Source organism: Oryzias latipes, chromosome 4 (genome assembly GCF_002234675.1).
Source record: "Oryzias latipes chromosome 4, ASM223467v1".
NCBI classification, from domain to species: Eukaryota; Metazoa; Chordata; class Actinopteri; order Beloniformes; family Adrianichthyidae; genus Oryzias; species Oryzias latipes.
In genome coordinates, this window is record NC_019862.2 from 14,645,168 (window position 1) to 14,672,196 (window position 27,029).

General features: G+C 39.4%; 2 protein-coding genes and 1 long non-coding RNA gene across 7 annotated transcripts; 2 read left to right on the forward strand and 1 right to left on the reverse strand.

Annotated features, from left to right (window-relative positions):
• Window positions 1-1,144: 1,144 nt before the first annotated feature.
• On the reverse strand, window positions 1,145-6,300 carry babam1 (BRISC and BRCA1 A complex member 1). 4 transcript variants are annotated; one of them, XM_023954280.1, is made up of 9 exons: window positions 6,179-6,300; window positions 3,705-4,151; window positions 3,542-3,600; window positions 3,339-3,459; window positions 3,194-3,272; window positions 3,062-3,086; window positions 2,826-2,955; window positions 2,597-2,683; window positions 1,145-1,706 (listed from the first exon to the last, which is right to left on the reverse strand). In XM_023954280.1, exons 2-9 carry the CDS (start codon window positions 4,134-4,136, stop codon window positions 1,506-1,508), a joined length of 1,134 nt encoding a protein of 377 aa, XP_023810048.1. In that variant the 5' UTR covers window positions 4,137-4,151; window positions 6,179-6,300; the 3' UTR covers window positions 1,145-1,505. The 4 variants fall into 4 exon arrangements, with proteins under 4 accessions (XP_023810048.1, XP_023810047.1, XP_023810046.1 ...); XM_023954279.1 differs by lacking the exon at window positions 6,179-6,300 and adding an exon at window positions 5,745-5,896; XM_023954278.1 differs by lacking the exon at window positions 6,179-6,300 and adding an exon at window positions 5,453-5,702.
• A 604-nt stretch (window positions 6,301-6,904) lies between these two features.
• ushbp1 (USH1 protein network component harmonin binding protein 1) lies at window positions 6,905-17,572 on the forward strand. Of its 2 annotated transcripts, none has more exons than XM_020702412.2 (14): window positions 6,905-7,077; window positions 7,841-8,064; window positions 8,193-8,329; window positions 8,420-8,583; window positions 8,770-8,961; window positions 9,098-9,321; window positions 12,553-12,693; window positions 12,867-12,955; window positions 13,062-13,185; window positions 13,333-13,567; window positions 14,382-14,540; window positions 16,436-16,533; window positions 17,053-17,175; window positions 17,253-17,572. In XM_020702412.2, exons 1-14 carry the CDS (start codon window positions 7,069-7,071, stop codon window positions 17,416-17,418), a joined length of 2,085 nt encoding a protein of 694 aa, XP_020558071.1. In that variant the 5' UTR covers window positions 6,905-7,068; the 3' UTR covers window positions 17,419-17,572. The 2 variants fall into 2 exon arrangements, with proteins under 2 accessions (XP_020558071.1, XP_011472359.1); XM_011474057.3 differs by having other exon boundaries at window positions 8,770-8,958.
• A 1,935-nt stretch (window positions 17,573-19,507) lies between these two features.
• LOC110014947 lies at window positions 19,508-26,906 on the forward strand. The gene is made up of 5 exons (XR_002289976.1): window positions 19,508-19,977; window positions 22,385-22,463; window positions 23,707-23,803; window positions 25,526-25,739; window positions 25,849-26,906. It is a non-coding gene; the product is annotated as an uncharacterized LOC110014947 (long non-coding RNA).
• Window positions 26,907-27,029: the final 123 nt, after the last annotated feature.

Here is a 27,029-nt window from a genome sequence, read left to right on the forward strand (position 1 = left end):
CATGCTGGAAGAGTAGTGACCAAAACAAATTAACCTCATCAAAAAACTATTTTTTTTCCTACTAAACACTTTTAGTTTACAGTTTTTATTTTTTTTTCCTATACTGTTGGAGTATAACTAAGAAAATAAAACCCATCAATATATTATGGAACTAAGCATCATCTCGCACAATAATAAATCTACTTTGCTGAATAATATTAATCCTTATCGTCATTGAGCTCCTTCATCAGCAAATACAATGAATCAGGTCATATAGATTGCATTTTGTGACACATTAGACTTGATGACTGAAACGACATTGGATAGTTTGTTACTTTCCACTCCTATAGATGAGATGTATCAGGAAAAAAAAAACATTTGCAACCAGCACCACCTTTAAATAGAGGGCCACCTTTAAATATACTCCGTTTTGAAATTCCCCAGTGGTGCTTGAACAATGTTCAACATAGGGAGTAAAGCAGAAAATGCCAAATAGTAACAGAAAAAAGTTCTCCACCACATCCTGTCTGGTGGAGGTACGGAAAGGAGTCATGGCAGTGAAGGACTGAGAGGATGAAAACAATAGGGACCTGTCATTCCTCAGGAATGAGGGAATAACAAATTCGCCCTACAACGCAGAGACTCAGGGTCCCCCCCTCTACTGTTATCTCTGATGACGTGAGGACCGGGGGGGACTGCTGGGGAAGGGTGTGAAAGGGTAAAGGTCCTCTGAGCTTGGGGCTTTCCTGCTCCCCCATTGTCTCCCTGACAACCCGACCTCATTTGAAAATAGCTGACTTATAAAGTAATGTTGGAGTGACAGAAGAAAGAAGGGGTCAGGAGCGAGACATCAGATAAGATCTGGAAGCAGGAGCCTAGAAGGTAGAAGAATGGCACCTTCAAAGATAACCAACCAGACAGGAAGTTGTCTTTACCAGTGAAGTAATATTCATTATTTATATGATATGTCGTTTATTACATGATGTTTGCTCTGCAAATAAGGAACAACAACTGTAACCTGTAAGAAAGAATCATACCAGCTGTTGTAAAGCTAAAACTTTCAACTAAAGTTGGTAGAAGATTCAAAACAAAACTTGGATCCTCAGGAGGGAATTTGCTGCCACCTCCTGACAAAACCCCTCAGAACACATCAAACACTCAGTCATCACATTTTCCATTGCTTGTTTTAATACTCAGAAACATAAAAAAAAGTGTCTGTACATTGGGTTTAGTGCAGCTAGACTGCTGGGGAACCACCCACAGGTCACCATCGAGGAGAAGCTTCAACAGGTACATTCTTTCACTGTCTGTGACTCAATGTCCAAAAATGAAACAAACCCTCATAAAACAAACAGGCAGGAAGGAAATGTGAAAAGGTAACCAAGGGGAAAGTTAAAAATAAAAGAATGTAATCAGGATCGTATCTATACAAGTATTAGAAGTGATTCATTTGATGAAAAAAGGCCTTTAATAAAAAAAAAAAAGAAAACTAAAAAGTGTGTGTATGTTTTTGCACTTGTCCCTTTTTAGACCGTGGCTTCAGTATCCTCGGGGTCATCGTCCTCCAACAGGCTGTAGGACGCATGACTCTGGAAAGGTCTCTGTAAAGGGTGAGCCAGCAGTTTGGCCATGCAATTGTGCAGCTCTATGGCAGGTCCGCTGAGTGAAACCTCATAGCGATAACACGTGCCCTTTGAGTCCAGGTTACAGAAGGAGGAGTAGTTGTCCTGGAGAAACAAGACATGTTGAGTGAGTCAAAGACAACTGTAACTGATAAAAGTTTCCTGAATTTTGAGAGATTTCAGAAAATAAAATTAATAAATGCTGGTAATAAAAAAAGGTAAATTTGTTTTGTTTATTTGAAACAAACACATGACCCATGTTTGCAATAAAAATAATCAGTCCATTGCCCAAGTCAGGGGTCTGACTTTTTTTCTAAAAAAATTGGCCATTAAGCCAATTATTTATAACAAGTAGCGTTAAATACTTACAACACTGTAATTTTGACAAGGGTAATTTTTTCTATAAATATCTTTTTTTTTTACTTTGTCGGCAGCACATCCAAGTTTCTTTCAAAATAAAATGCACCCTGTGTCAAAATAAAATCCTCCTGCTTTATTTTAATAAGTTGAATTCCTTTTCTCCTTTTACTTTTGAATTTGAACATGACAAAATGAGTGTAAAATCTAGTATTTATTTTTTTATATTCTATATTTATATAAGCATTTACATACTAGTCTGACCACTGCTTTAAGTGAATTGTCATATTAAAAGCTGTCATGCTCACTCAAATCTACAAAATAAAATACAAGTGGAAGCCCAGGCACAAAGGACGATTGCAGGACGAAGCAACAGACTGAGGAGCAGTGCAAGCATCCAGACAGGAAGTCTTTGTACAAAAGAGTGGTATTAAAGAAGAGAACCAATTTGATTTTCAAAATAAAAGACTACATGTGAAGTAACAGAGCTCTGGCAAAGTATTTGAAGCTGCTGCACTTCTGGGACATAGCAGTGAAAGGAAAACTGTTCTGTATGTGCTGCAAACCATGGCCGTGTGCTTTGAGTGTGGGCTTTACTGTAAAACAGAACAGAGTTCAAATCTTTGAGCTCCACTCACCCTCCAGCTGGTCTCCTCGCTTTGTTCATCCACCCCGTTGTGTAAATAGACCACGTCGAAGAAAAAATAAGGAGACTGCAGCATTTTCTGGAGCAAAACACAAGAAAATGTAAATGACAAAAACACAGCCCTCACTAACACCAAATTACTTCTCAATAAGGCGACTTTTCACTCAGGAGCTTTGAAAAAAAAGAATATTTCTGCAGATGAACTAGAATGTGTTACGTACACTGACGGCTTCGGGGAGGTTGAGCTGTAGTGGCCCCGCATGTCGACTGTAGATGAGCAGAGTCCGCACAACATACGGCGGTGGAATGGTCTGAACATTTTCCACCAACGGCAACTCGATCTTCTGACGACTGAAGAGGCACACAGACAGCACAAATATTGGAGATGAAACATCTTGCTTCTACTGTATGTGCTCATGTAAAAAAATGTAGCAGGATTTTGTCTCTGGTTACTTACATGACATTGAGGAGATCTTCTAGGTCTAAAAATCAACAGTAAAGGATAAAACTGCACACAAAAAAATCAAATTTACTATTTTGTCAACTAAAATAACTTTTTCTAAATAATTTGAATAAGCAGAAAGGATACTGAAGGACTCGCACACATTGGTCTCCAGGTCGTACAGACAACTGCAAAGCTCTCTGGGATCAGAGGTGAAGCCTGACAGCTGAGAAACAAACTCATTATATTTAACATCATGAAAACCCCATGTATTAATGTTTACTGTGCTCACCCAGAGGGCATCATCATTGATGACGACAAGTGCAAATTCATGTCGTTTGTCAATCTTATGTTTTGTTCTCACAAACATCTCGATCATCTTCTGTGATATGTTCAAAGCGTTTGTTTTAGATCTAAATGTAAAGAAATTCAAATCAAGCACAGATATAAAACACAGAAGCATAAGCAGTAAAGACGTGAAAAATGATCAAATACCCATTAAAAGACTCCAGCTTTGGTAGGGACATCTCTTCAGAGAGATCTAAACAGATAATCTGCAAAGAGAAAGACAAAACCAGATGAGGAAGGCAATTAGAAAAGTAAATTCAATGTTTAGCTTTTGTGAAACTTCCTCAATGAAAAAAAAAAGACCACCAACCACTTTCTCTGGGCAGTTTGCACGAGGAAGTCTGAGTTGGTACTCGGCAGGTGGAGGGCTGGACATTGTTAGTGCTGGCTGTTGTGGTGGGGGCTTTGGCCTGTCTTTAGCTGAAACAACTGACGTTGACAGTTGTGCTGCAGTGCTGGCCGCTGCTGCCACACCTGAAGCAGCAGGAGCTCCACTCTGAGCTGCAGCCACTGAAACTGTGGTGGTGACCGAGCTGGGAGGACTGTCGCTGGTGGAAGCCTCTCCCTCCCCCTCTACACGGCTACCCACGGCAGACTGGGACATGCTTTGGTTGCCGTTGCCCCCAAGGCTGCCCGTGCTGCTGCGGCGGTCCTCAGCACCCTCGGGGTTGGAGCGTGTCCGGGGTCGAAGCTCAACTGGGCGCTCTTCTCCATCTGCTGGGCCTGGCTCTGGTGTCTCCATGGATACACGGGAATGCTGAAAAAAATAGGGGAAGTACTTATATTGATCAAGTAACAGACAGATGTGATAATCCTAAAGATCTCTAAATGAAATAGGTTAATTTACCCTACATTAAATCCATTCAAACTCATAGGTTCTAGTTTTTCAAAAGACATGAAATATGATCAGAATCTAAAAAAATTAAAACTGCTATTGTTGCTTTAATCTTTGAGGGAGCACTACCGCGGTGACGTTAGTTTTAGGTTGGCTATTCAACAGACATTCAGCGCGAATTTCCAGTGGGGTCTCTTAGGGGCCGTCAACAAATTAACAAGTGCATGAGATGGAGAAGATTTTAGATCAAACCCGGGACTAAATGCTTTGCAAAAATAAAATAAAGTACAATGAAACATTTCCTCATGTTGTGTCTAAACATTTTTATTTATTTTGCAATGTTTTAATGAGAGGTTTTGCAATAGTAGATGCTCAATATTTTACTTAGAATTTTTCTTTGAAGTAAGCAGTCTGCTTTTTTTCAATAGCTTCCAAACCATGTGACCTTATGATTGCAAATATATGCCAAATTATGGCTCCAACATACACCACAAACATTTTATGGGAATTTTTATATTAAAATTCCGAAGGTTTGCATATGAAATCTGGTAATTTTTTGCAATAGCTCCCAAACCACCTGACCCAAAAAGATGACACCTATGCTGAATTATGGTATTGACACCCCCACATCAGACACACCACTTTATTTTGCAATTGTAGCTGATGCAAAATATATATGAATTTTTCTATTAAAATTCCAGAAGTTTGCATATGAATTACATATTTTTTTCGATAGCTCCCAAACCACATGACCCAAAGAGATGAAACCTATTGCAAAATAAAGTGATGTGTCTGATGTGGGTACGTGCCACAATTCGTCATAGGTTTCATGTCTTTGGGTTAGGTGGTTTGGGAGCTATTGAAAAAATGACCACATTTCATATATAAAACCTCTTAGAATTTCCAACCTAAAACTGCGTCACCGCAGTGGGAGCACTTCCTTCTAAGATATCTACATACCATCCATTCCGATCATAAAGTAAACTAAAGTACTGCAAACATGCGCAAAACAGTACAACACCGGTAGCTTTGCACGATCAGTGAGCGATTCTTGGCAAATTCACACGTATAATTTTGTGATTCAACAACAAACCCTTTCGTGATATGGTCCACTGTCTTAATAAAGCGTCAAAGTTGAACAAAGTAGCAAACAAACGCCTCTGAGAAGAAACACCAACTTTACCTGTTAGCTGTAGCTAGCTTTAACAAAAATAACTCATTACCATAGACTCGTTGCATGTTGTAGAAATAATCTTCCACTTTCGGCTTCTCCCATCAGGGGTCGCCACAGCGAACAAGTCGCATGGTAAATTTGGCAATGTTTTACGCCGGATGCCCTTCCTGACGCAACCTTCTCAAACCGGGCTTGGAACCGGCAGAGGTAGAGAAGGGAACAGGGAGCAGCCCGGAGTCGAACCCAGGTTTCACGGATGGAAGGCGCCGCAAACCAGCACGAGCTAAACTGGCTCCTCATGTTGTAGAAATAATATACATGACAAAAAAAAATAGACTCACCGGACTATTGATTATAACTCGCTCACGAATCGTGTATCACAACAACGCATTTGAAGTCATAAGGAACCAAACGAGCAGCTAGTTTGTTTTGAACCGGTGTAGGTACCATAACCGTTCGGTCTGTAACTTCCGTTTGGGGTCCTGGGACTAATGCTGACGTGTCAGATAGTGATTGGTCTGGACAAAATACGATACAACCATAAAATAAAATTTTATGAAGTCTGTTGTAAACAAACGTGCCTTTATTATTCTTATAATTTTTATTAAATGCATGTTCGCTTAAAGTGTTTTTAATCCGTGCGCCCACTGCTTTATTATTGGCAGAACGGACCCGGAAGAACAACATTTAGCCGGCTGAACTTAAACTGGAATTACACGCGGATTGCAAAGAACATTTTTAGACACAATTTATGAGGGAAATAACTTTAGGTTACCAAAGGGAACGTGAAAGGAAAAATTGTGGAGCCCAAGCAGATCTCGACGCTACGTAGTTTGTCCAAGTCGAGTTAGCGAAGTGTGACGTTATCTTCGAAAGGACCCCGAACGGAAGTTCCAGGCCGAACGGTTATTTTTTTTTTATTTTTTTAAACAAACTTTATTGTACATTTTTCAATTTACAGACATTCATAGTCACTTACTTGCACAATAAACAATTGTTAATATCAAACACACATATAAGACTGAAAAAACGAAAAATAGTAATATTTTTAACAATGTGTGTGCCTTTTTTGGCCGAACGGTTATGGTACCTACACCGGCAAGATCCTAATCGGAAGTGATACAACCCGGAAGCGAAATGTATTGTGGGTGTTGAAGTTTAATATCGATGTGGAAAATGTGTTTCATGTGATGTTAACCCGTAGACGCTGTTTCTGTGGTTCATTCTAATGAAAAAATAAATATAGTCATAATATAAACTAATAAAATATAAATATGCAATATGGTTAAAAGATAAAATTATATGTTCAACACCTTTAAATCTGTGTACCGGGGTATATTAAAATAGATGCAGTTAAGCGAATAATTTGATCACTAAAATTAAAATTGTTTCTTGTTTTCATTGGATACCCACAGTTCAGAGTTGTCATAGTGTGTGTGGCTACTGTGGAAAAAAACAGGAAAAGGTTCAGGGTGAAGAGGAATGGGTGTGGATGACTTACTGACAGTTTCCACTTACTCCATTCATCCCACTGCACTGGAAGCAAGAGAAAGCAGGCTTAGACTGAGGCAGAGTAATTTACTTACCATTATATTTGCAGAAAAGTAGCCCGTATTTTGCAGAAAACAAGAGAATTGAAGCAAGCATTTTGCTTTTGCTTGAAAAATGATGGAGGTGAGTAATTTAGAAAATATGTCTCTCCTGTTAAGTACATAATTTTTAAAAAGTTTTCCCTGGCATGACAGTCCAGTGATATTCATGTTTTATACATCTGCATGATTGGGCTACATCTTGTATCTTTGTCATAAATCAATAAGTCTACAAGGATCAACGACTGTAAATATTGTTAATTTTGTTTCCTTATTAAACAAGGCTATTTTTGAGCAGGATTTTTCATATGCTTAGGTGCTTTAATGAATGATTTGTGAGCTCCTACTCCTAAAATTTATGTACTGATGTGGTGATAGATGTGAAGTTAGAAATTGTAAAAATGACAACCCTTGTCTGCTAAACTGCTAAACTATCCACAGAATGCTGTTTTTGTGTCTGACACAGATTTAGAATTTTTTGCGTTTCAGGGACAAAGAATGTAAAATATTTTTACTGCTTTTGTTTGGACATAATTTATTTATGCAGAGTTCATTAAAGTTTCTTTCTTTGCTCTTTATTTGTTACCAACAGAAATGGCTTTTTTGGGTGTAATGTTATGATTTAGGCATTTAGCCAACACAAAAACAATGGATGGCATGTCCACAAATATTTGCTGAACAGGAAGTTGGATCTCAGGATGTTTTAGTTTCCTCCTTTTCCGCAGTGCAAAACAATAGCTTTAACCAGTCTGAAATCTGCTCAATAGCACTGTAAACTAATGTCATCCAATTCTATAATAGTATTGGTAAATTAACACATAAGCAAATACAACATCCTGTGTTCATAGGATTCAAGACGGGTCAGATGTGACAGTCTGAGCGCTGGCTCAGGGTTTGCTCTGGAGATGCTAACCCCTGGTGACCACGTGGCCCTTGATCCAGGGGGTTCTGATCCGGTCATCAGCCTCGAACCCACGGCTGCAGAGGTGGCTCAGTGTGAAGCTGAAGTAGGCACCCTGCTTAGCATCATTGCTGAACTCAACAAAACAATGGGGTCCCTTAAAGCACCGAGGTGGGCAAAGTTTTTGGCAATATGCGGAACAGCTTTTTGTATACAAGACATTGTTATGAACCTATGGTCATTAAAAAGAATTACATACTTTTCTTTGTTAATTTAACATAAATCCCTCACTCTTGCAGTGACCCAGGTGAATTGAGGCCTCCCGTTTCATCCAGGCCTCTGGTTCCCGATCTACTGTCTCACCGACTGGTCAGAAGCGGCTCAGAGAGGAACTCTCCCTCCATCATCACCTCTAAACCTCCACTTAATGATCGAGGTTGATGTTTTGGATGTTTTACACTTGCACTGAAAAGAGGAAATCCTCAGTAGCAGTTTGTTTGATGCACTTCTGATTTTCCACCTCTAGGGGGCAGTGGCGTTGTCTGGACAAAGCTGCAAGAGGTTTTATCATCAGTGGAGGACTCCATCAGCTACAGGAGAACCTGGGCTGCTCCTATAACAGCGTCTGATCAGGAGAAGCAGAAAGCTCACCTTAGAGCAGCTCATGAGAACTGGGCTAAAGCCACACAGGTATAAAACTGAAAAAAAAGAAAGAAAAAAATCACCAAGGCGCCTCAATGTATGACACTTAAGTCTTATGAAATCTGATGCAACACCATCTTCAAAAAATATGCTTCATGTATAAACCACAAAAAATGTATTGGATCACTTTAGATGAATGAATCTATATATATTAATGTATTTTCCTAATAACAGATAGTGGAGGACATGGAAAAGGAGTTTGGCATTTCATGTTCAGCCAGTGTTCCGAAGGAGCAGTATCCAGAGGACATGCTGTATTTGGACAAAAAGGAGCCTGCTGCAACTAATGCACTGCAGAATCAGCAGGAGGAAGAGCAGATGGCCCAGAACTCCACCAACCCTGCAGAAGAGGAGAAAAACAAGGTGGTAGGATTGTGTTTTTAACCAGTTTGGAGGCAAATGACTTCATCATAAAGGAGAAAATCAGGGATCACAGTGTTGCTAACCTTCAGTTTTAAGAATAAAACTATACAACTACAATAAGATAGACATGTTGTTTTAGTTTTCAGATCTCAGAAGGTCCCGAAGGTCCGGGAGTCCTTCCTACTTGCGTTCTGCTGGAGCTTTTTGCCCAGAATGGGCCTCTCCCCCCTCACCGTTACTCCACAGAAGAGCTGCGAGATCAATCACGCCTCTGTCTGTTGGTGGCGATGGGGCTCCACTGGACTCAGGCAGCACATGCTCCAGCCCCATCAGCCCTGAGCCTGAAACAGAGCGACTGAACAGGTGAGTAAAAATGAAGCAGCTTAGACGGCTGCAGAGTCCCAGAAATCGGCTAAGAAACAAATCGATCATGTATCCTGGTTCTTTATATTACCACAGGTAATATATATAATCTGTTAACTCAATAGAAAGTCACCAATCAGTGACAATCACAATCAAAACTGTGTAAACTAGCGTATCATATATGCTTAGTAATACTTGTTTAAAACACAAAGTTGAAATAATCATAGAGGCATTTTTCTCTTCAGACACCCATTAGATTGTCAGAAAACACTCTTTCATGATATAGATGTGATATTGTAGGGGTTTCTCTTGGATGGCATTAAATCAGGTCATAATTCTAAACTTAAGAAACCACAAACACCCTGCTGAAATCAGACAACTGTGCCATAAACGTCGTCCTTTTGGCTTCATGGCAGTTGCTGGATTCTCCTGAAATGATGCAGCACGATGGATATTGTACGGCTACAAACAACCCCAGACAGTAAAACCATTCAACTTTTAATACTGCTATTTGAACCATAGAGAGAGTGTAGCAAATAGTCACTGACTTCTAACTAAACTTTGAATTATTTTTCCACACAGACTCAGAAAACCAGAGCTACTAAAATCATTACAAATGGTGGGAATTAATTTAGTTTGTGCCCAACCCCTGAATAGCGAAACATCATTTCATTTCTTCATCGGTTTCCTGGTTATTTATAAAAAAAATGGAGAAAAGCAACTGTATTTTCTCTATGATTGTTTGACAAATATTGTGTTAATTGCAAAATTGCTGGTTTAATTCTGTAAAATATTTAAATATCCAAGTGGGCAAGAAAATGACCCCCCCCCCTGTTTATCCTGAGTGAGCATATGACATAAAAAGAGAAATAACAAATTACAGAGGAAAAAAAACACAACATCATTATTGATTTCATACAATAGTGTTTTTAAGAGATTTGCAAAGGTTTTGATACAGATTTTTTTTGCCTTTGTTTTAACCCTGTGAGCCCCGGATGCCGTCTACCCATCAGAACCATAGCCTGTATGTGTCATCTGGGCTGAAACAGTAAAGGTCATCTGACATAGGAGCTTTTGTTTTTAAGTTACTTGCTAAATTTGAGGTAAGAGAACAATATTCTAACAGGAATTACATGATACTAAAAGCAGGTACGTGCACACATAGGGCCCCAGGGATGCTTGAGCACCTGCCCTTTCTGTCTCTTATAAAATGCTCTTTTTTTTGTATTAACATTAATTATTTTCTGTTAGATATACAAGAAAAACATGTGGCTACAAAATCCCCTGGTATTCTATCAAATCCATTTTCTTGTAATCCGGGGATTTTTAGCTGCCGTTTCTGTCTATGCGGCTCCGCTCGGACTCAGAGCCGCCAGAAAGAGAAGCTGCTGCCCCACAGAGAACTAAAGAGACGTGACAGTGAAGCAATTTGGACCTGTGAGTTCTGGTCAAACTAAATTGCACTGATTGAAAGAGCCTAATATTTCAGTAAAATGCTCTATATTGGTCAAGGAGTCACTTTTCTACTTTTGCCAGACGTCTGAAAGCGCACATCAATTCAACACAGAGAGCAGATTGTGTAGTGACAGAAAGATTGGTACTAAAAACAAAATAAAACTCCGGTGGAATTTTCAAAACAAACAAACAATATTTATTATGACTTCATAGCTTCCTCACTACGAGTCTGGCACTAGAGATGTAAGAGCCAAAATGCAGGAAACTGGGCTTCAAGGCAGAAACATAAACATTTATTAAATAAACCTAAACAGGACAGCAAACCGCAGAGAAAGAAAAGACAGATGACCGGACAATGTAGAACTGAAAAGCAGACACTTCTACTTAATGAGGACAATGAACAAAAATGAAGACAGCTGTGGATGGATTAACATGAACCAGGAGTGACTGACAAGGGACAGATCATGACCAGAAACACTGCTGAAAAACCAAACTACACAGCAAAGTTTAATAATTACATGCAAATATTGTTCATATTTTCAGCATTCTGTGGACAGACTTTGTAGGATGTCTGTGTTTAAAATATTACTCTATCAATCCTGATTCATGTTGATTATGCTTGCAGTACAATTTCCCAATATAAATAGCCTCAGCTGTTTTATTGCTTTAATGTCCTCCAAGTCTATAATAAAGTGAACAAACTTATGTTGACAATATTTTTTTTACATCAAAAATGAAATTGGTATCACTTTCACCCACACAGGTATAGTAGCAGAGAAGTCATCTATTAGCAGTTTATTATAACATCTTACCTAATTTCCGCATTGTTTAAAAGACAAAAAAAATCTTTTTGCTGCCCTTATCCGACTTTGAGTCCCTGCCACTCTAAAAAAAACTGTGCACATCTCTGCATAGAAGCCAATAAACATTGAATGAATAAAGCTAACAAAAACGTGAAAATGTAACACACATAGAATCAGTCTGGAATAATTTGGTTATGTATTTCATTTGTCAGAGTCTAAAGCAGAAAATACATTCTATTCTTTAAGTTATAATTTGAACCAATCCTTCTCGCCATCCCACGCCATTCACGCTATTCCCTCGCCATTCACGCTCCACAGGAAACGCTGCGTTTTCTGCATCAGTCTCCTGCAGCATCACCTGATGCAAGAAAACCTGGATTCATTGGAGTGGTTTTCTCATGAAAAATCAACTCCACTTCTTTCATGATACTGGAGGTCGAGGTCAATGACCTGTAATTAATGAAGACCGAAACAGGCTTTTTACATTATTGTCTATTATAGAAGCTTTACTTTGAAAAAAATTGGTTGCCGAGGAACTGCTGTAGATCAGTGTGAATGAAAGCCTTGAAGGTTTCCAGAAAAAAAGTGAGCTAAAGCTACAGAGAGTTGACATTGTGGTGCAATTTTATTTCCTTTTAGGATGATTGAATGAAAGAAAAAGAAAAAAAAAAAGTTACACCAAAGTGAAAATAAATAATGAATTGTGCCAAAATGCCAATTAAACACATTTTTGAGCTCATTTGAGGGGATGTGAAGTATTTTTTCTTAATGTGAACATTTATTTAATCATCAATGCATTTTTCCTTCTATCTTTTTAGAAGCCAAAAGCCAAATGATCTTTGCTTAGAAACATTTACACAAGTATTTCCAAAGGTTCATCCAGTCAAACTGTTTCTTGACTTAATGGGAATTATTTTCTTATGATCTAAAATGCTTTTCCTTTTGAATTTTTGGCCAATTTCTCCCTTTTCAGATACATTGAGAGGTTGAGGGCCAGAAATGAACGGCTAACTGCAGCTCTGGAGCGAAGAAAAGCAGAATCGGAGCAAATGAGCACTAAACTCAACAGACTTGAGTCTAACTGCTCAACCCTGCAGTTGGCTCTGAGATACAGGTATGAAGGAAACGGATCTGACACAGCAGTCCATGCAGGCACACTCTTTTTTTTAGAGTTATAGGCTCTTTATTTGTTAAAATAAGGACTGTTCACAGGTCAGTGGTCTGTCAGGAGGCTCGTATGGCAGATCCCTCTGGTCTAATGAGGTTCTGTTTTGTCTTTTGTGACAGTGAGGAGTGTGAGGAGGCCTACAGCGAGCTGCTGTCACTTTATGATGCCAAGAGGCTGCAAAACGTTCCTCTGCAGACAGACTCGGCAGGTGTTTGATACTCACTCTAACCCTCTGAGACACAGCAGGTACAAGGCTGCTCTCACACTCAAAAACCACAGTTTGAGTCACATATTTCTCCTCTTTTCTGAGTCAGATGGGGACAGACAGCAGAGTGGAAGTCCTTCATCTGAGCTCAGGAGAATGGGAACGGAAGAGTTGTCCACCTCCTTCTCGACAGCAGGGTTCACTGAGAAAACACAGACTCCAGCAGAGCAGAGGTGAGGTTTTTTAGAGAGAAAAAAAAACAGAACAAAACTTGTTGATGATGACGTGAAGACACCTACTTTTGATGGAGGTGATCAGAACAAAAAAATAGAGAGTACAATAGAGTTTCAAAAGATTTCTAACCTTCTGTGGTTTCACAGCACGCCTGAGTCTGGGGATCGAGAAACAGCTCTCCGAAACCATATCGCCCTTTTGAAGAGAGATCGTGCAGCCATTTCTTTACACATGTCTGGCCAAGGAACCGGGGCCAAGCTGAGCTCGGATGCTGGTCAACCAGCTGGACAAAGATGGGGACACGGGTCTAAAGATGTCAGCAAGCCACCGGATTCCAAGCGGGAGAAAGCTTCACTATTTTATGAACTTGTATCTGTCAGGGTAAGAGCTGCACATTTGAAATTTGAAATTTTTAATTTGTTTAACCACGTAAATGTGAGAAAAACAACAAACCCCTGTCCAAAAGTCAGGTACCATATTTTTCAGAGAAGAAGTTGCAGTTTTTTGCACAGTTTGCACAGGGGTGCGACTAATACTGAGGTGCGGCTTTTGTGTTGTTTTTTTAAATAACTAGCAACAACCGCTAGACCGCTGACAGCAACACAGAAGAAGAAGCGCCGCTAAGTCTTACGCCGGGCTTGTTGGACTTGTTCCAAAGTGACACAAAGGATGAAGAATACAACAGTTTTAGTGATTTGAAGTGATATAAAGAGTTTGGTTGACTTGTTAGCATGTTCTTTATGATATGGTTATGTAAAAGATTGTTCATATGTTACGATAATATACTAGATTCCTCCCATGTTTCATGAACCTTTTTTTTTTGTTTTTGCTGCTACAACTTATACTCTGGAGCAACTTATGGTCCGAAAAATAGGATACATATTTAGTTTTTAGTTTAGTTTTTAATGTATTATTCTATTCCATGGTAATTTAGCTTAACTAACTCTTCATAACTCCATCATATTCATGTAAGAACTTCTTCCACAGACTGTCGCCACATCACATCTTTATTTATGTGTAACACTTTTTTTTTAATAGTCCACTTAGTTTGTTGAACGTAATGGCAAAATGGATAGTAGAAAGTAGAATTTAAAAAACAATTTTTAAAAACTTTTTTGTCTGCAATGGAAAATCAGTCTAATTGGATATTTACCTCAATAACAATTTTGTTTATGATATCAATGCTTTGGTTTAGGAGGAGATGTCTGATCTGCGAGCTTTAATCCGCCTTAAGGAGAAAGAACTACGGTGTTTGGAGTGGGGTTTAATGGGCCAGAAGGCTCAGGAAGCAGCCGGAGTTTTCATCCCAGAGAGTCTCCAAGAAGAAATGGAAGACCAGAAGATCGATCAACAGGTAGCTCAGACTCCCACTGCAGAAGCTTTTTTACTTTTGTGAGCAAATAATACAAAGTCAAGGTGAAAGGAGCAAGAGAGGGCAGGAGCTGGTCTACTGTGGCAGACCTGATTCGAATCTGGATGTCCCACATGGGAAATCACACAACTACCAAAGCAGAATCCCTTCAGGCCAAGAGGGATATTTTGGTTCCACAAAGTCTTCTCTTGGGCTGTCCTGCCTCTGCAGCACTAATTCATACAGCTCACCTCTGTCATTGTCAAAAGACAAAAATACGTACAGTTTCTCTAGATCGCCACAGCGACTTTCATTTCTTTTCCTTTTGACAGCTGAGTGTGATTTTTTTTTAAAACAGAATAGTTTCTCAACAAATTTGTTGTGTTAAGCTGCAAGAAAAACATTTTCTATGCATCCCGGTGTCCTGAATTTCCCTGTGAATGAACATATTTTCATCAGTTGTTCTAAAATGGCATAAAATCCCTTAATATATAACGCTTGTAAAAACCCTGATGCAAATACAACCAGAGGGTTTGAAGTTGAACTGAATTAGGAGGTGGGATGTTCAGCTTTGGTTGGCTGTCATTTGGATCAGATGACTGAACCTTTCCAGTCAAACCACAGACTTATAAACACTGGACTGCTCATCTCTGAGTAGGTCAAGAAAGTTGATTGCGGAGTTTGACTGCAGTTTATTCTGCCCACCAAATGCACCCCTCTCCCCATAGTTATAACGATTTATCATTAACCATCAGTCATCAAAAAAGCTTCAGAAATCAGAATGCACATAGGTTTATTTGGAGTGTAAATGTAGACTTTTTTAACATGAAGTCAATATAGAATTGCTCTCTTATAAAACCAGCCTCCAGCTGTCTTTTAGGGAATTGCATTATTTGGCTCATTGGGTTAGATTTAGTGGAAATACTGTTGTAAATATGCTAAAATCTGAGCTCTTTTAATAGTTTATGAACATGTGATTTCAATATATAAAATAATCACTTAAAAAATTAGTGCAAAATTTAGCATTCAAGTTAACTTTTAAACCCCCCTCTAGTGGTCATTTAAGGGACTGCAACTACTTCTTATTAGATGACAATTAAAGTCAAATGAGGCTTTTTAAAATTGTAAATACGTTTTTTTTGTTCAGTCATGGTGAATGTCATGTTTTGTTACAGTACAGAAAGCTGAGGGGCTTTAAAAGTTTCAACTATGATAGATGCAGTTTTAAAAAGTGCTGAAAAATATGCTTTTCGTCTGGCCTTTGGAAAAAAAACATCTATAAAAATAAAAACATTTTGGCTCCTTGTAAAAAGCTATGTTAATTTATAAACTTGTACCATTTTAGAGACCCAGTCCAATCATCTTTTGATCTATTGTTAAGGTTGCTTACAACCCCAACATAACATCAGCGGTGCAAAAAAGAAATGTCAAGCAATAAATGAGCCAGTTCTGTGCCAGATTCCAGCTCAGACGAGGAAAACAAAGACGTACATTAATCTAGTTTGTGACCCGCATATTGTAGATTTTACATAACAACCACAATCTGCAACTGATTCACAATCGTTTAAAATTGATTCCAGAAACAGTTCTATTTATATACTGGTATATATACTCCATCGTGAGAAAAATGCTATAAGAACATGGTCAAAACCCAAAAACACCATTTTCATTGAAGTGGGTCTTTAACAATAGGAGGGATGTAAACCTCTTTTGTAACCTAAATAATTAGCTGTAATCTGCTTGCAAAACTTGCAAAAGGAACCATCAAGGCAGAAAACAGAAGAAAAGCATCTGAATTTAAGTCAGAATGAATTGTCTGGAAATGTTTTATGCAAGAATAATAAATGGTGACAGATTTTCTTTCACTTAAATTTACTCTAATTACTTTTGTGCTTTAGACGCTCAATGACAATGCTGCTAGAGCTGGTTTTGAAGGGGACATCACTAGTCCTCTGACCAGACCCATTCTGAAGGAGCTGCAGGCAGTCCTGCAAAGGTGAGACATTATTTCTGCACAACCTCATCTACTTTACAAAATGTCTCAAACTTTAGAAAACATGTTTTTCTGCAATAACGTTCTGTCAAAAGAATGAATTAATTGTTTTTATGTATTGGTTGCTTTAATTGAAAAGGCTTCATCACGATGAATTATCACTTGCAGTAATCCTAAAATCTGCAGTAGAAAACACATCATCTGTCTATTTCCTGGTTTTTATCTGTTGCTTAGTAACACTGACAGAAGAAAAGCAGACTTTGGATAAAGGGAAATGTTTTTTTTCTCTCTCTGTGGTTCATCAGACTGTCCTTTTTCCTTTTTTAACCTTGAATGTTGTTTTTTTTTCTTGAATCGCTCCTCTCTCACGTAATTCATCAGATGTGCTCTGAAGTCAAGGACAGAGGATGAATGCAAACCTTTTCACACTTTCCACAAAACCGTTTGAGTAAACATCCTCTGCGGCTTAATCAGAAATATGGCTTTAATAGTTCTTTCTGAACAATTATTTCATTTTCTCAGAGAACAAGCCCTAAAGAAGAGACTGGCTCTGGTCCATGACTCCTTAAACACAGCACTCAAAGACAACCCCTCACACAGGAAGGACAATGGGGAGCATATTGCTCGCCTCACACAGGCACACAGGTGATTATGATGCTAAAAACATTGAATTTGTGGCTCTGTCGTTCTGCTAAACCGGGTCTTGTGGGGCTTCCTTGCAGCAAAGCACTGAGTTCATACCGACAGATTCGTAGAAAGTACCGGGAGCAGGTGTGGAGGCTGGAGCAGAAGGTGGCAGCCATGATGGAGAGTCACCACAGCCAGAGCGGAGCAACGAGGGATGCAGGAGAAGCTCTGGAGTGGAGGAGGGAAGAGACCATTTTATGAGATACCTATTTAGTCAAAGCTAATACTCATCTTCAATCCCCATGTAAACATGTTTGTTTAGAAATCTGATGTAGCTATTTTATAGCTATCTTCAGCCCATCTAACATTAACCCTGTGAAGCCCACTTCATTAAACAATTGACAGAAAAAAATCAGTTTTTTGGGAATTGTAATGTTATTTCTTTGATGAAATCCACCAAACTTTTGCAAAATCCTTTTTTAAGAGCTAAAGATAGTATTACTGGTAATTAAGATCGATGGGTGATTTGGTACGTTGTTTTCTCACAACAATGTTAAATTAAGATATAAAAATGTTGACACGTTCAGGAAAAAAGCACTTTATTTATCCACTGTCACAAGTGAGATCCACACATTTTTAACGTGGTGAAACTGCAATATAAAGAGTAACCCTTGTGCTCAGTGGCGGTTCTACCCTGAATTACTCCCCGGGCGAGACCCTCCTCTGCCCCCCCCCCCAATAGAGTCACTTTGTCCATTCATTGTAACTGAAAATACAGTTAGGAAATATTTAATTAAACACAAATAATCTGAAATAAATATTATAAACTACAAATCACACTAATAATACTCTAGAATAAATGTAACTGCAGCACTAAGAACAGAAAACACTAACTAAAACCTAACCTTTGTGGCCTTCCTGATGTAAGCTTGTCAATAACGTCATCATATGAAATCTGCTCCCCCCCTGAATGATTGATACTAACAACAGCAGGTTAGTGAGTTGCTCCTGAGACATTGGTGATCTCAGGTATGACTTGATCAACTGGAGTTTTGAAAAGCTAACAGCAGCAGCAGCAGCAGCAGCTGCAGAAGCAGCAGCATGCTACCATCACAGCTCATTTAACATTATGAACTAATATACTACAGTAAAACACAACAAAAACTTTGTGATACAGCAGAGCAGACAGACACACGAATCATAACTAATGTTACAAGTTAAGGCAGAGCAAACATTTAAGAATAAATATCTTAAAAATGACGTTATTTGAAATATTTCGGCCAACTTCAGTTTTGGTCATGATAGACCAAACAAGAGATTTTTCATCTGCAACGTTGTTGTTGTTGGAGGGCAGGTAGCATTCGAATTTAGAAAACGTGCATCTAGCTATGCGATAATACCCTTTTCTTTGTCTCTTTTCTCCTCTTCTTCTTTTCTTTCTAAATTGGGCACCAGCTTTGACCTTTTTTCTCCATATTTCAGATGTTTTTGCATTTAGCCTAAATGTCCTGACATAGGTATCAAGTCTGCCGACTAAACCAACTGTCATTTAAGTGAAGAATTTTTTTTGTTTTCCCATTTTTTATTTGTGCATTTCACACAAAAATAACCAAAAAAGCATGATTTTTTTATACCTTTTTATACCCGCAGCCCCCCCCCCCCCCTCCCCCGTTCGTCAAACATTTCCAGCAGGAGCGCGTGCAGCTGCACCCAGGGGCGCCAATTCGCTACATGGCGGCGCAATTTTTATTTTTATTTTTTCATCAAGCACTGAGCCGCGGCCCGCGACCGTTGCCCCCCTGGAAGAAGATCCAGCCAGGTTTGCGCATGCGTTTTGCGCTCCGTGCTCACCTCTCAGCCTGCACCCTTCACCCCGCGCCCCCTCCCTTCTCCTTCTTCACCCCGCGCCCCCTCCCTTCTCCTTCTCACACACATTTGCGTCTACTTCTCAAAGACAGGAGGGAGCGCAGCTGCGGGGCGGGGGCGCCGCCAGGTTTCAGGCTGTTACAAACTCTGTGATATAAGTAAACCAATAGTGGTGCATAAAGTATTTTACAAGAGCTGAGCCGCTGGCGCCGCCCCTCCGTCATTTTTCCGCCCCGGGCGATCGCCCGTATGGCCCGTGCCTAAAACCGCTACTGCTTGTGCTATCCTAGGCACTTTATGATTGGGAGTTGGGTCATCTAGACCCACTAGACAGTGCTCTGAACCTTTTTTCTTCAATGATTTGTGATCTTCACTGGTGTCCATGGATTACATGAAATCTTTCCACCTTTATCCACCTTTGTCATGGTGGTGAGAACATGTCAATGTAAGGGTGGGGTCATCTAAGATAGCACAAGGGTTAAATTATCAACAAATTCTGCATTTTTTCAGTGCACTATGTACTCGTTTTTAAAAATGGATAACAATAGAAATTTTGAAAAACACATTACACCATAGCATTAAAACTTAGTTTTCCCTTTCTCGCAACAAATTAGAAGACTTTTTTAGCAGAGACAGCCCTGAGCTGTACAAAGACTTGTTGACAGACTGAGCTGGAAACGGGGCCATATGCTAATTTTTTCCCATAAAAGCGATCTCCATAAAGCCGTTCCTCAACTGACCGCAATGGAGCGGCAAAAAGATCCGACAAAAAGGGGGGATGGGATCTGGAACAATAGCTGATGTGCACAAAATGTTCGGCAACTCATTTATCTTGTATCCACTTTCATAGTTGCTCGTCGGCGGCCTTTCACCACTGAGAGTTCAACTTAAAGGTCAACTCATCTTCATACAGCAAAAAAACATTTTTCTCTAAGGGGGTTTGGAAGCATCCAGGTGAGAGGTTATTGGTTCACTTATCTGTTTTTAAAGATGAAAACGAAGAGAGGAAATGAAAAATAGAAAGGTAAAACATAAGGGAATTCCATTTATAGGATGGAACAATCTCAAATTATGCTTTAAACATTAGATTTTAAAAATCCCTGTGTTGCATTGATAGAAAATGGATAAAAACTCATTTTCCTGCATGACCATGGCAGCTGATAGATATAAGCGCATCATTTAAAACTCCATCTACCTCACCTTATTTTCTCCCCTCCATCTTTTAGTCCTCACCACTCACTCGTTCATCAATTTTTCTGCCAATACTCTCTATTATATCCCTCTCAATTTTCTCCGAAGTCTTCCCTCATGATCCAGCGCTCCCCCCTTCCAGCCGACCCTGCGTCCTGACCTTCTCAAAGCGGTCATCTGCAGCTGTGACCGGCGGTCAGGAGGTTAAGGCAAAGGTCTAGTGTCACACCCACAGGGTCACAGCGATGCTTGGCTGTTGTGTTAGGCGGTGAATGGCGGGTTCAGAGCGCCAGACGAGGTGGCGAACCCCTGACGCCCTGACTGTTGCCTGAGCTTGCCCTTTCCCGAGCAGAGGTCAACGCAGCGGGTCTGTTCTCCTGATCTTCCCATAGCACCACTATTGTTGTAATAGCTGCCATTAAAGCACATGATACAATTATCATTGCACTTTATGTTGCCACTCTTCAAGATCCATGTTAAGCTCCTGAGTTCATCAAAGGCATGTAGATGACATGAGTGTTGTAACCTCTGGGTGACTGTGGAATCAAAGATGAAACAATAATGACAGAATTTCCTGCTGAAAGAAAATCCAAGTTTTTTTTATTTGTAACAAAATCACAAGTAGCCTTATCCTGTTTGGTGATGAAGGATGTTTTCGCATTAATTTAATTATCCAACTCAATGTCTTTAGTCCAACAAAAAAGCATCATTCCTAAGAAGCACATACGTTTTTGTGATTTAAAAAGCATCAAATGAATAGTAATGAGAGCTTTAAATATAGTTATATCTCATTATACCTGTCACTTTTGCATTTTTAACTAAATTTTATAATTTTATTGTAGCTGGAGCTGTGTAATTATTCATAAAACAGTCAGATTGTGACATTAAAAGCATACCTTTAAGGAATTCTAAACTTATTGAAATACTGCATTACAGGTTTTGCACTGACAGGTTATTTTGTGCCAAATCTATAAAAAAGATTTTCTTTAAAGATTTTAACATTTTTTGTTACATTTTGCCATAAGTTTATGTGTAATAAATATGTTGTAGTTACTGTCATTGTTGAAAAAAACTAAAATGAACTCTCACCCGATCTTTAAAATCACATAATGTGGTCTACGTGCTTTAGAATTAAGACTTATAGGTAATAAACAATAAAAATATCATCATTAGCTGTAGTGTAAAAAGTGTAATAAAGTTTAGTTGCAAATTCAGAGTTAGTACATAAGTAAAGACATCATTTTGTGGAAAACTATAATACAGTTTGGGCAGTTAAGACTGACTAGAATATGAAATGACTTCCATAAAGAGGTTATATATGTAGTGCTGAACCACCCACACAATATCAATGAGCATGGCATCAGATTTATTCAAGTCATAATCAATTCTTTTCTGCATTGCACATTGATGTTAATCATTGTTGTAGTTTATGCAGCCTTGACTAAACAGGCACTTGTATTAAAAAAAACAGCTACAAAAATAGTTTCCTAATTGTTTCTGCACTTTAACTTTTAATGCAGTTTTAATAGAAGCCAATGATGAGGCAATGCTCTAAATGATGGGATGGAATGGAGGAACCGTCTGTTGCCATTTTGTCTCCATGTTTGTAGACCCCCCCCCCCCCCACACACACACACACACACACACACACACATACAGGATAGAGTCTGTGAAGGACTCGGTGAACGGTTGAGTTTTATAGTTCCTGGGAAAAATACCCACACCATTATTAGACAACGGCAGCAGCTGTCAATCAGAGTGGGGGTGGATGCAAGCAAGCTGGCATACTGGAAGGACGGGCGGGGGGGTGACCTATGGGTTTCGGGTCAACTCATTTACTCTCTGCGTCCATCCCATTATTTTAATAAGTTGCCCTTCTGTAAGCTGTATCAAGAGATTACAGCCTACAACCGTTCTCCCTCGAAGCCATCAGCTCACCTGTCGCAACCGCTCTATATCCCCTTCTCATTCACTCCTCCTCTTTTCATCCCTCCATCCTCTGCTCCGCCGCCTCACCCAGCTGACACCTCTCCCCCAGTTTTCTGACAACAGTCCGCTCAAGCCGAGGTCAGGGAGGTGGAAGGGGCAATGGCAGCTTGGAGAAGCACGAAAGAGATTTGACCTCAATCAAATGGCCGACCACATCCGCTTTGTCCTCTCGCCCACTCAGATAATGAGAGCAAACAGCTCAGGCCAACAGGCCACCTCTCCACAGACAGCAACGGATAAAGAGTAAAACCTTGTTGCATGTAAGTCCATGTAAGGTGATTTCCATGCTTGTTACAGGATTGCATGCGTGCGTGTCGGTGGACGGAAAAAGTTGCAGAGTGCCTAAAATTCATCAGCTTGATGAACATCTAAAAAGAGCTCTATTTATAAATTCTAATCTAGACGGGAGGCATCAAAGCTCTGAAGTCAGCCAGAACAAACACTTTGCAGGGAAATTATTTGGTGAAATAACGTATCAGTGTTGACATAACTAGGCCTACACACTGCTGCCCAACAGATCCATGGACAAGAACATTTTGGAGTAAAGCAGATTAATGGAAGATCAAAGTTGAGGTTGAGGAGTTTATTTCTATAAAAAACATTATGGATTTGTGATTAGTTATTAGGTTAAAGTTATTGAAATTAAAATGATTTTAACCATAATCAAATTTTATTATGCTTATGCTGTAAATAATTCCAGAGCCTCCCACAAAAATATACAAAAATAAACAGTTTTTTATTTAAAATTCACACATTTGCAAACATTAGCAGAACGTAAAGATATTTGTTTTTTACTTTTTTCCATTTAACCATGTGATTAAATCAAATAAGTGGAGAATTAAAGACAAACGTAAATGAAATGCAACTCGTACATGAAACACAACTTAATATTTAAAAAAAAACATCTGTTTGTTAAAGTTGAGAATTGTAAAAGTTTCTATTTTTTACATTAAATAAATCAATCACTTCTTGGTTGAATAAATAGAAAATGTGTGTTTTGATAATTATAGAATGGAGAAACATCTGAACATGTGGGCCTCCTGATATGTCTGTTACTCCTGGTATGAAGTTCAGAGTCAGAAAGTTTACTGAAACTTCTCCTGCAGTGGAACATTTTCATTGAAGTTTTCTCATTTGAAATTTCCAAGGAGAACAAAAAGAATAACCACAGGTGCAAATTGTTTCATAAATGTTTTTATTTTAAAAGCAAAAATAGTTGAAGACTTGAGATGAACGCAACATAATTAAGTTTCTTGTGTGTCTCCTGTCTTTTTCTACACTGTGTTTTTTCTTCAACGTTCCCAGAGATGTTGAAGTTAAGAAAATAGATTATTTTTTATTTTGTAGAGTGTATGTTGTTTTAAAGGCTTTTGTGATTTTATTTCAGTAAAATAACCAGTTGCCTCATTTGTCCAATTCAGTTCTGAGTCACCTTGAAAATCCCTCACAGAGCGTACCTTTTGTTTCTCCATTAATCAATGCTGTTCACTTCATCCGGAGCAGAGAAGCAGGGAGTGAGGTTACCCCAGGTGACTCTGTGTCAGAGGCAGGCGGCCTCTTAGAGCACGTCAGCATCACAACAACATGGAACAAAATACAGGTCTGTGCACTTAAATGAAATGAAGTGCAAACGTGTTTAGTGTTCTGAGATTTTCTAACTTTTTATCCTAGTCTGAGTGTAAAGAAAGAATAAATGAGAATAGAAGTGTTGAAGTGTGAAATGACATGCAACAAAATCCCTGGACAGAGGATAAAATCCATTAATAAGAGAGGACAACAACCCCTTTCAACCCTGCAGGCTGGTTCTGAAGTCTGTTGTGCAAATCCACCTGCCTTGAACTCATTTAATTTCATCATTCCTACTGAACCGCATGATGTGCCATGATGTGCCATAAAAACAATGGATCAAATTGATCAAAAACTGTTCTCTTTACATGCTTTTTGTATTCCGATTACTTTGATTTAAATTGCTAAACCCTGATCTTCATCTCAGATGCAATCCGTGCCGTCCACAGTTTGGGCATAAGGCAGCCACCCCGCTGCTCAGAAGTCAGTAAGATAAAGATACAAGAGATTACAACAAGCTGCAGACACACAAGATCTAATGAGGTCAAAGCAGCTCAGCGTGAGAGCAGTAGATTACAGCAATGAGGTGTTCAGGGGGAAAAGATTGCAGGAGGAGGGGCCTCGACCTAATTCTGTTAAAGCATTTGAGTCGTCCTCAGTGAGCTGATTAAGTTAATTTTCAGTCATGCTAAGCACCTTAGGTGGCCCACAGGCAATATGTGGTATAACGGAGACCACAAATGGGGAGTAACAGGTTGGACATCCATTGGACAACTTAGTGGTGGAGACTGTCAGGAGTTTTAAAACTGTAAAGAGAGCGAGCCTTGGTTTTCAACAAAATATTATCAATCTGTCTTAAACATAGCATGTCAACGATAATCTTTTTACTCCTGGGGCAAAACATTTAGCTAAACTATTTTCAGGCATTGCCTGTTGGAGCACATCGGTCTCCTCCACCCCACGGCTCTTTGGTTGTAAACTGTTTTGTTTGCTCAGATCTGAGGATTTTCCTGAAATGGTTCTCTGAATGTCTGAAGACGGTGAAGGTCACAGGTGTAATCATTTAGGTGTATTCTTTGAGGGGACTCCACGATGAAGAGGAAGCATAGAGGCAGAGCTGACCCCTGCGGAGCTGCAGATACATCAAAGCATATAGCAGGGAGGACTTAAGGGTTGTGACTGATGCTATGAAGCCGTCATAAATCAAGTGCTAAGAGAAGATTAGCTTTGTAAGAAAGACTCAGCTGGGACAGAATATTAAAATCAGCTGAACTTTCTGTAATGGTCAATAAAATTACATTAAAGGTTCAGTCGCTACATTAATCACTTTTTAGTAATCTGAAAAATAACTACCACATAGATGTGCCAGCTATGATCACAAGGCTAAAGAGGAGATCTGTAATATTCTGAGAAAAATTACTTATTTTTTGGTGCTTTACCAGGAATTTTAGGGGTTTTGCTGTTTGAACTTTGACATTTAAACATTCACATTGCATAATGAAGGAAATGTGTGTGTTTTTTAGAATAATTCCCTTTTTTTATGCTTTTGGGCAAAAGACTTTTGCACTGTTGGAAAGATAGGTTGTTGCCCTCTCATATACTGCCAAGTTTGTGAGGAGTATGCATTTGTGGGAGAGCTAACTATAGAGATAGCACCCATGAAAAATTGCCAAATCTTTTTTGCCAACGGCAAAAAGCTCATTCTGCCACTGAATCTTTATGTGGTGTATGGTAATTTCCATATTCTTTCAAACAGGCGCTCCAGCAACGGGTGGATGAATCATCCCACACACTGCTGTGGGATGGCGTCACATTCTTCAACCGTTCGTGGATGTGGTTGGGTTGGTCACTGTGGGAGGAACAGCATCCTCCTGCAGATCCTAGTGTTTAATGAGGTCAGGACTGCTGGGATGTCTTTTTGTTCATCTCCAATCCCAAAATCTAGTCTCCGCTGAAGCAGCTCTGAGGGGGTGAGCATTGTCGTCTCTAAGGTTTGGCTCCATACGGAGTTGCCACTCGTTGCAAAATCACATCTCAAAGCCTCAATGCATCTGATGAAGACACACTTTGTTTTTCCAGTGAAGGAAATGCTGGGCCATACCAGCACACACCCTCCACCAAGAGATGTGACTGTATCAGTGATCTTCTCCACATGTCCACCTCATGATCCAACTACTTTTGGCAGAATCTGGACTCAGTCCTGAACACAATGTTCCTCCACACGTTCAGGTTCCAGTGCACGTGTTCCTGACACCAGCAGTGAAGGGCAATCATGGCAAGCCTCCTGGCAGCTCCATGAAACCAGAGATTAACTGTGTGCAGTCTGTTCCTGACTGGGCAGAGAGGCATCTGCCACGTCACACACCAAGCCCTGACTGCAAATTTTTATAAGGGAACGGATGAAACTTAAGAAAAAAGGTTTTGTTTTGCAGGTCTAACACCCACTGTTGTATGAAACCAAACCCTCTGTGTGGAGATGCTTCTAGAACTTTTACATAGACCCTCTCCCGATCAGTCAAACACGGCATTCTAAGAGCTGAAACCCACTAACATCTTCAACACTTTAGAAAAAAAAGAGCCTTTCGGAACATCCATTCATCAATGTCTCGCTTCCCTTTGTTCAGGGTCAGGGCAGGACTGATGCCTTGCAGCTTGCATCCAACTCTCACACTCCAGTCTGTTTACCACAGCAGTCAGGCCGGCATTTGTGTTTTTGGACCAGTGGGGGGAAAGAATTATGTGGGGAATTGATGAACATTTATCTAAAATGTTTTAACCAAAAAGATAAAGTCAAAAGTTTACGACTGCATTGCCAGCCAAAAGGAATGCGAAGCAGATCAGAGCAGTCCATTTCACAAACAAGTATCATCGTTTCTTAAAGCTAAACGCGGGTTAAATGGCATCTATGGAGTACAAATGAATGCTTAAGCCAAATGGAAACAGAACTCCAGGATTTCATCTGTATGAAGAAAACTTTATCTGATGTCTGTGACCAGAAAACAGACAAAAGTAAGAATTTCAAGTTAAAACTGAAGGTCAAGTGATTTTCAACGGGATCAAGGGATCTTAAATTGTATTGTGGCTCAAAAGTGCAAAACTAGTTTTAAAAACATGAGAAAATAAAAGCTAGACCCGGTCACACTTTTGTCATATTCATTTCAAACTGAGCTTGTTATCAAGCTCACACCAAAAACACAGCAGAAACCAGTAATTCTTAATCAATCATGTTTGGATACTTATCTCTACAGCAGTCACACAAA

Coding starts and splice junctions, on each gene's coding strand:
- babam1 (XM_023954278.1), bottom strand. Junction 3,273..3,338: donor TCAATGATGATGCCCTCTGG/GTGAGCACAGTA, acceptor TTTGTTTCTCAG/CTGTCAGGCTTCACCTCTGA. Junction 3,087..3,193: donor CAATGTGTGCGAGTCCTTCA/GTATCCTTTCTG, acceptor GTTGATTTTTAG/ACCTAGAAGATCTCCTCAAT.
- ushbp1 (XM_020702412.2), top strand. Junction 8,330..8,419: donor ACCTCCACTTAATGATCGAG/GTTGATGTTTTG, acceptor TTCCACCTCTAG/GGGGCAGTGGCGTTGTCTGG. Junction 17,176..17,252: donor CGCCTCACACAGGCACACAG/GTGATTATGATG, acceptor GCTTCCTTGCAG/CAAAGCACTGAGTTCATACC.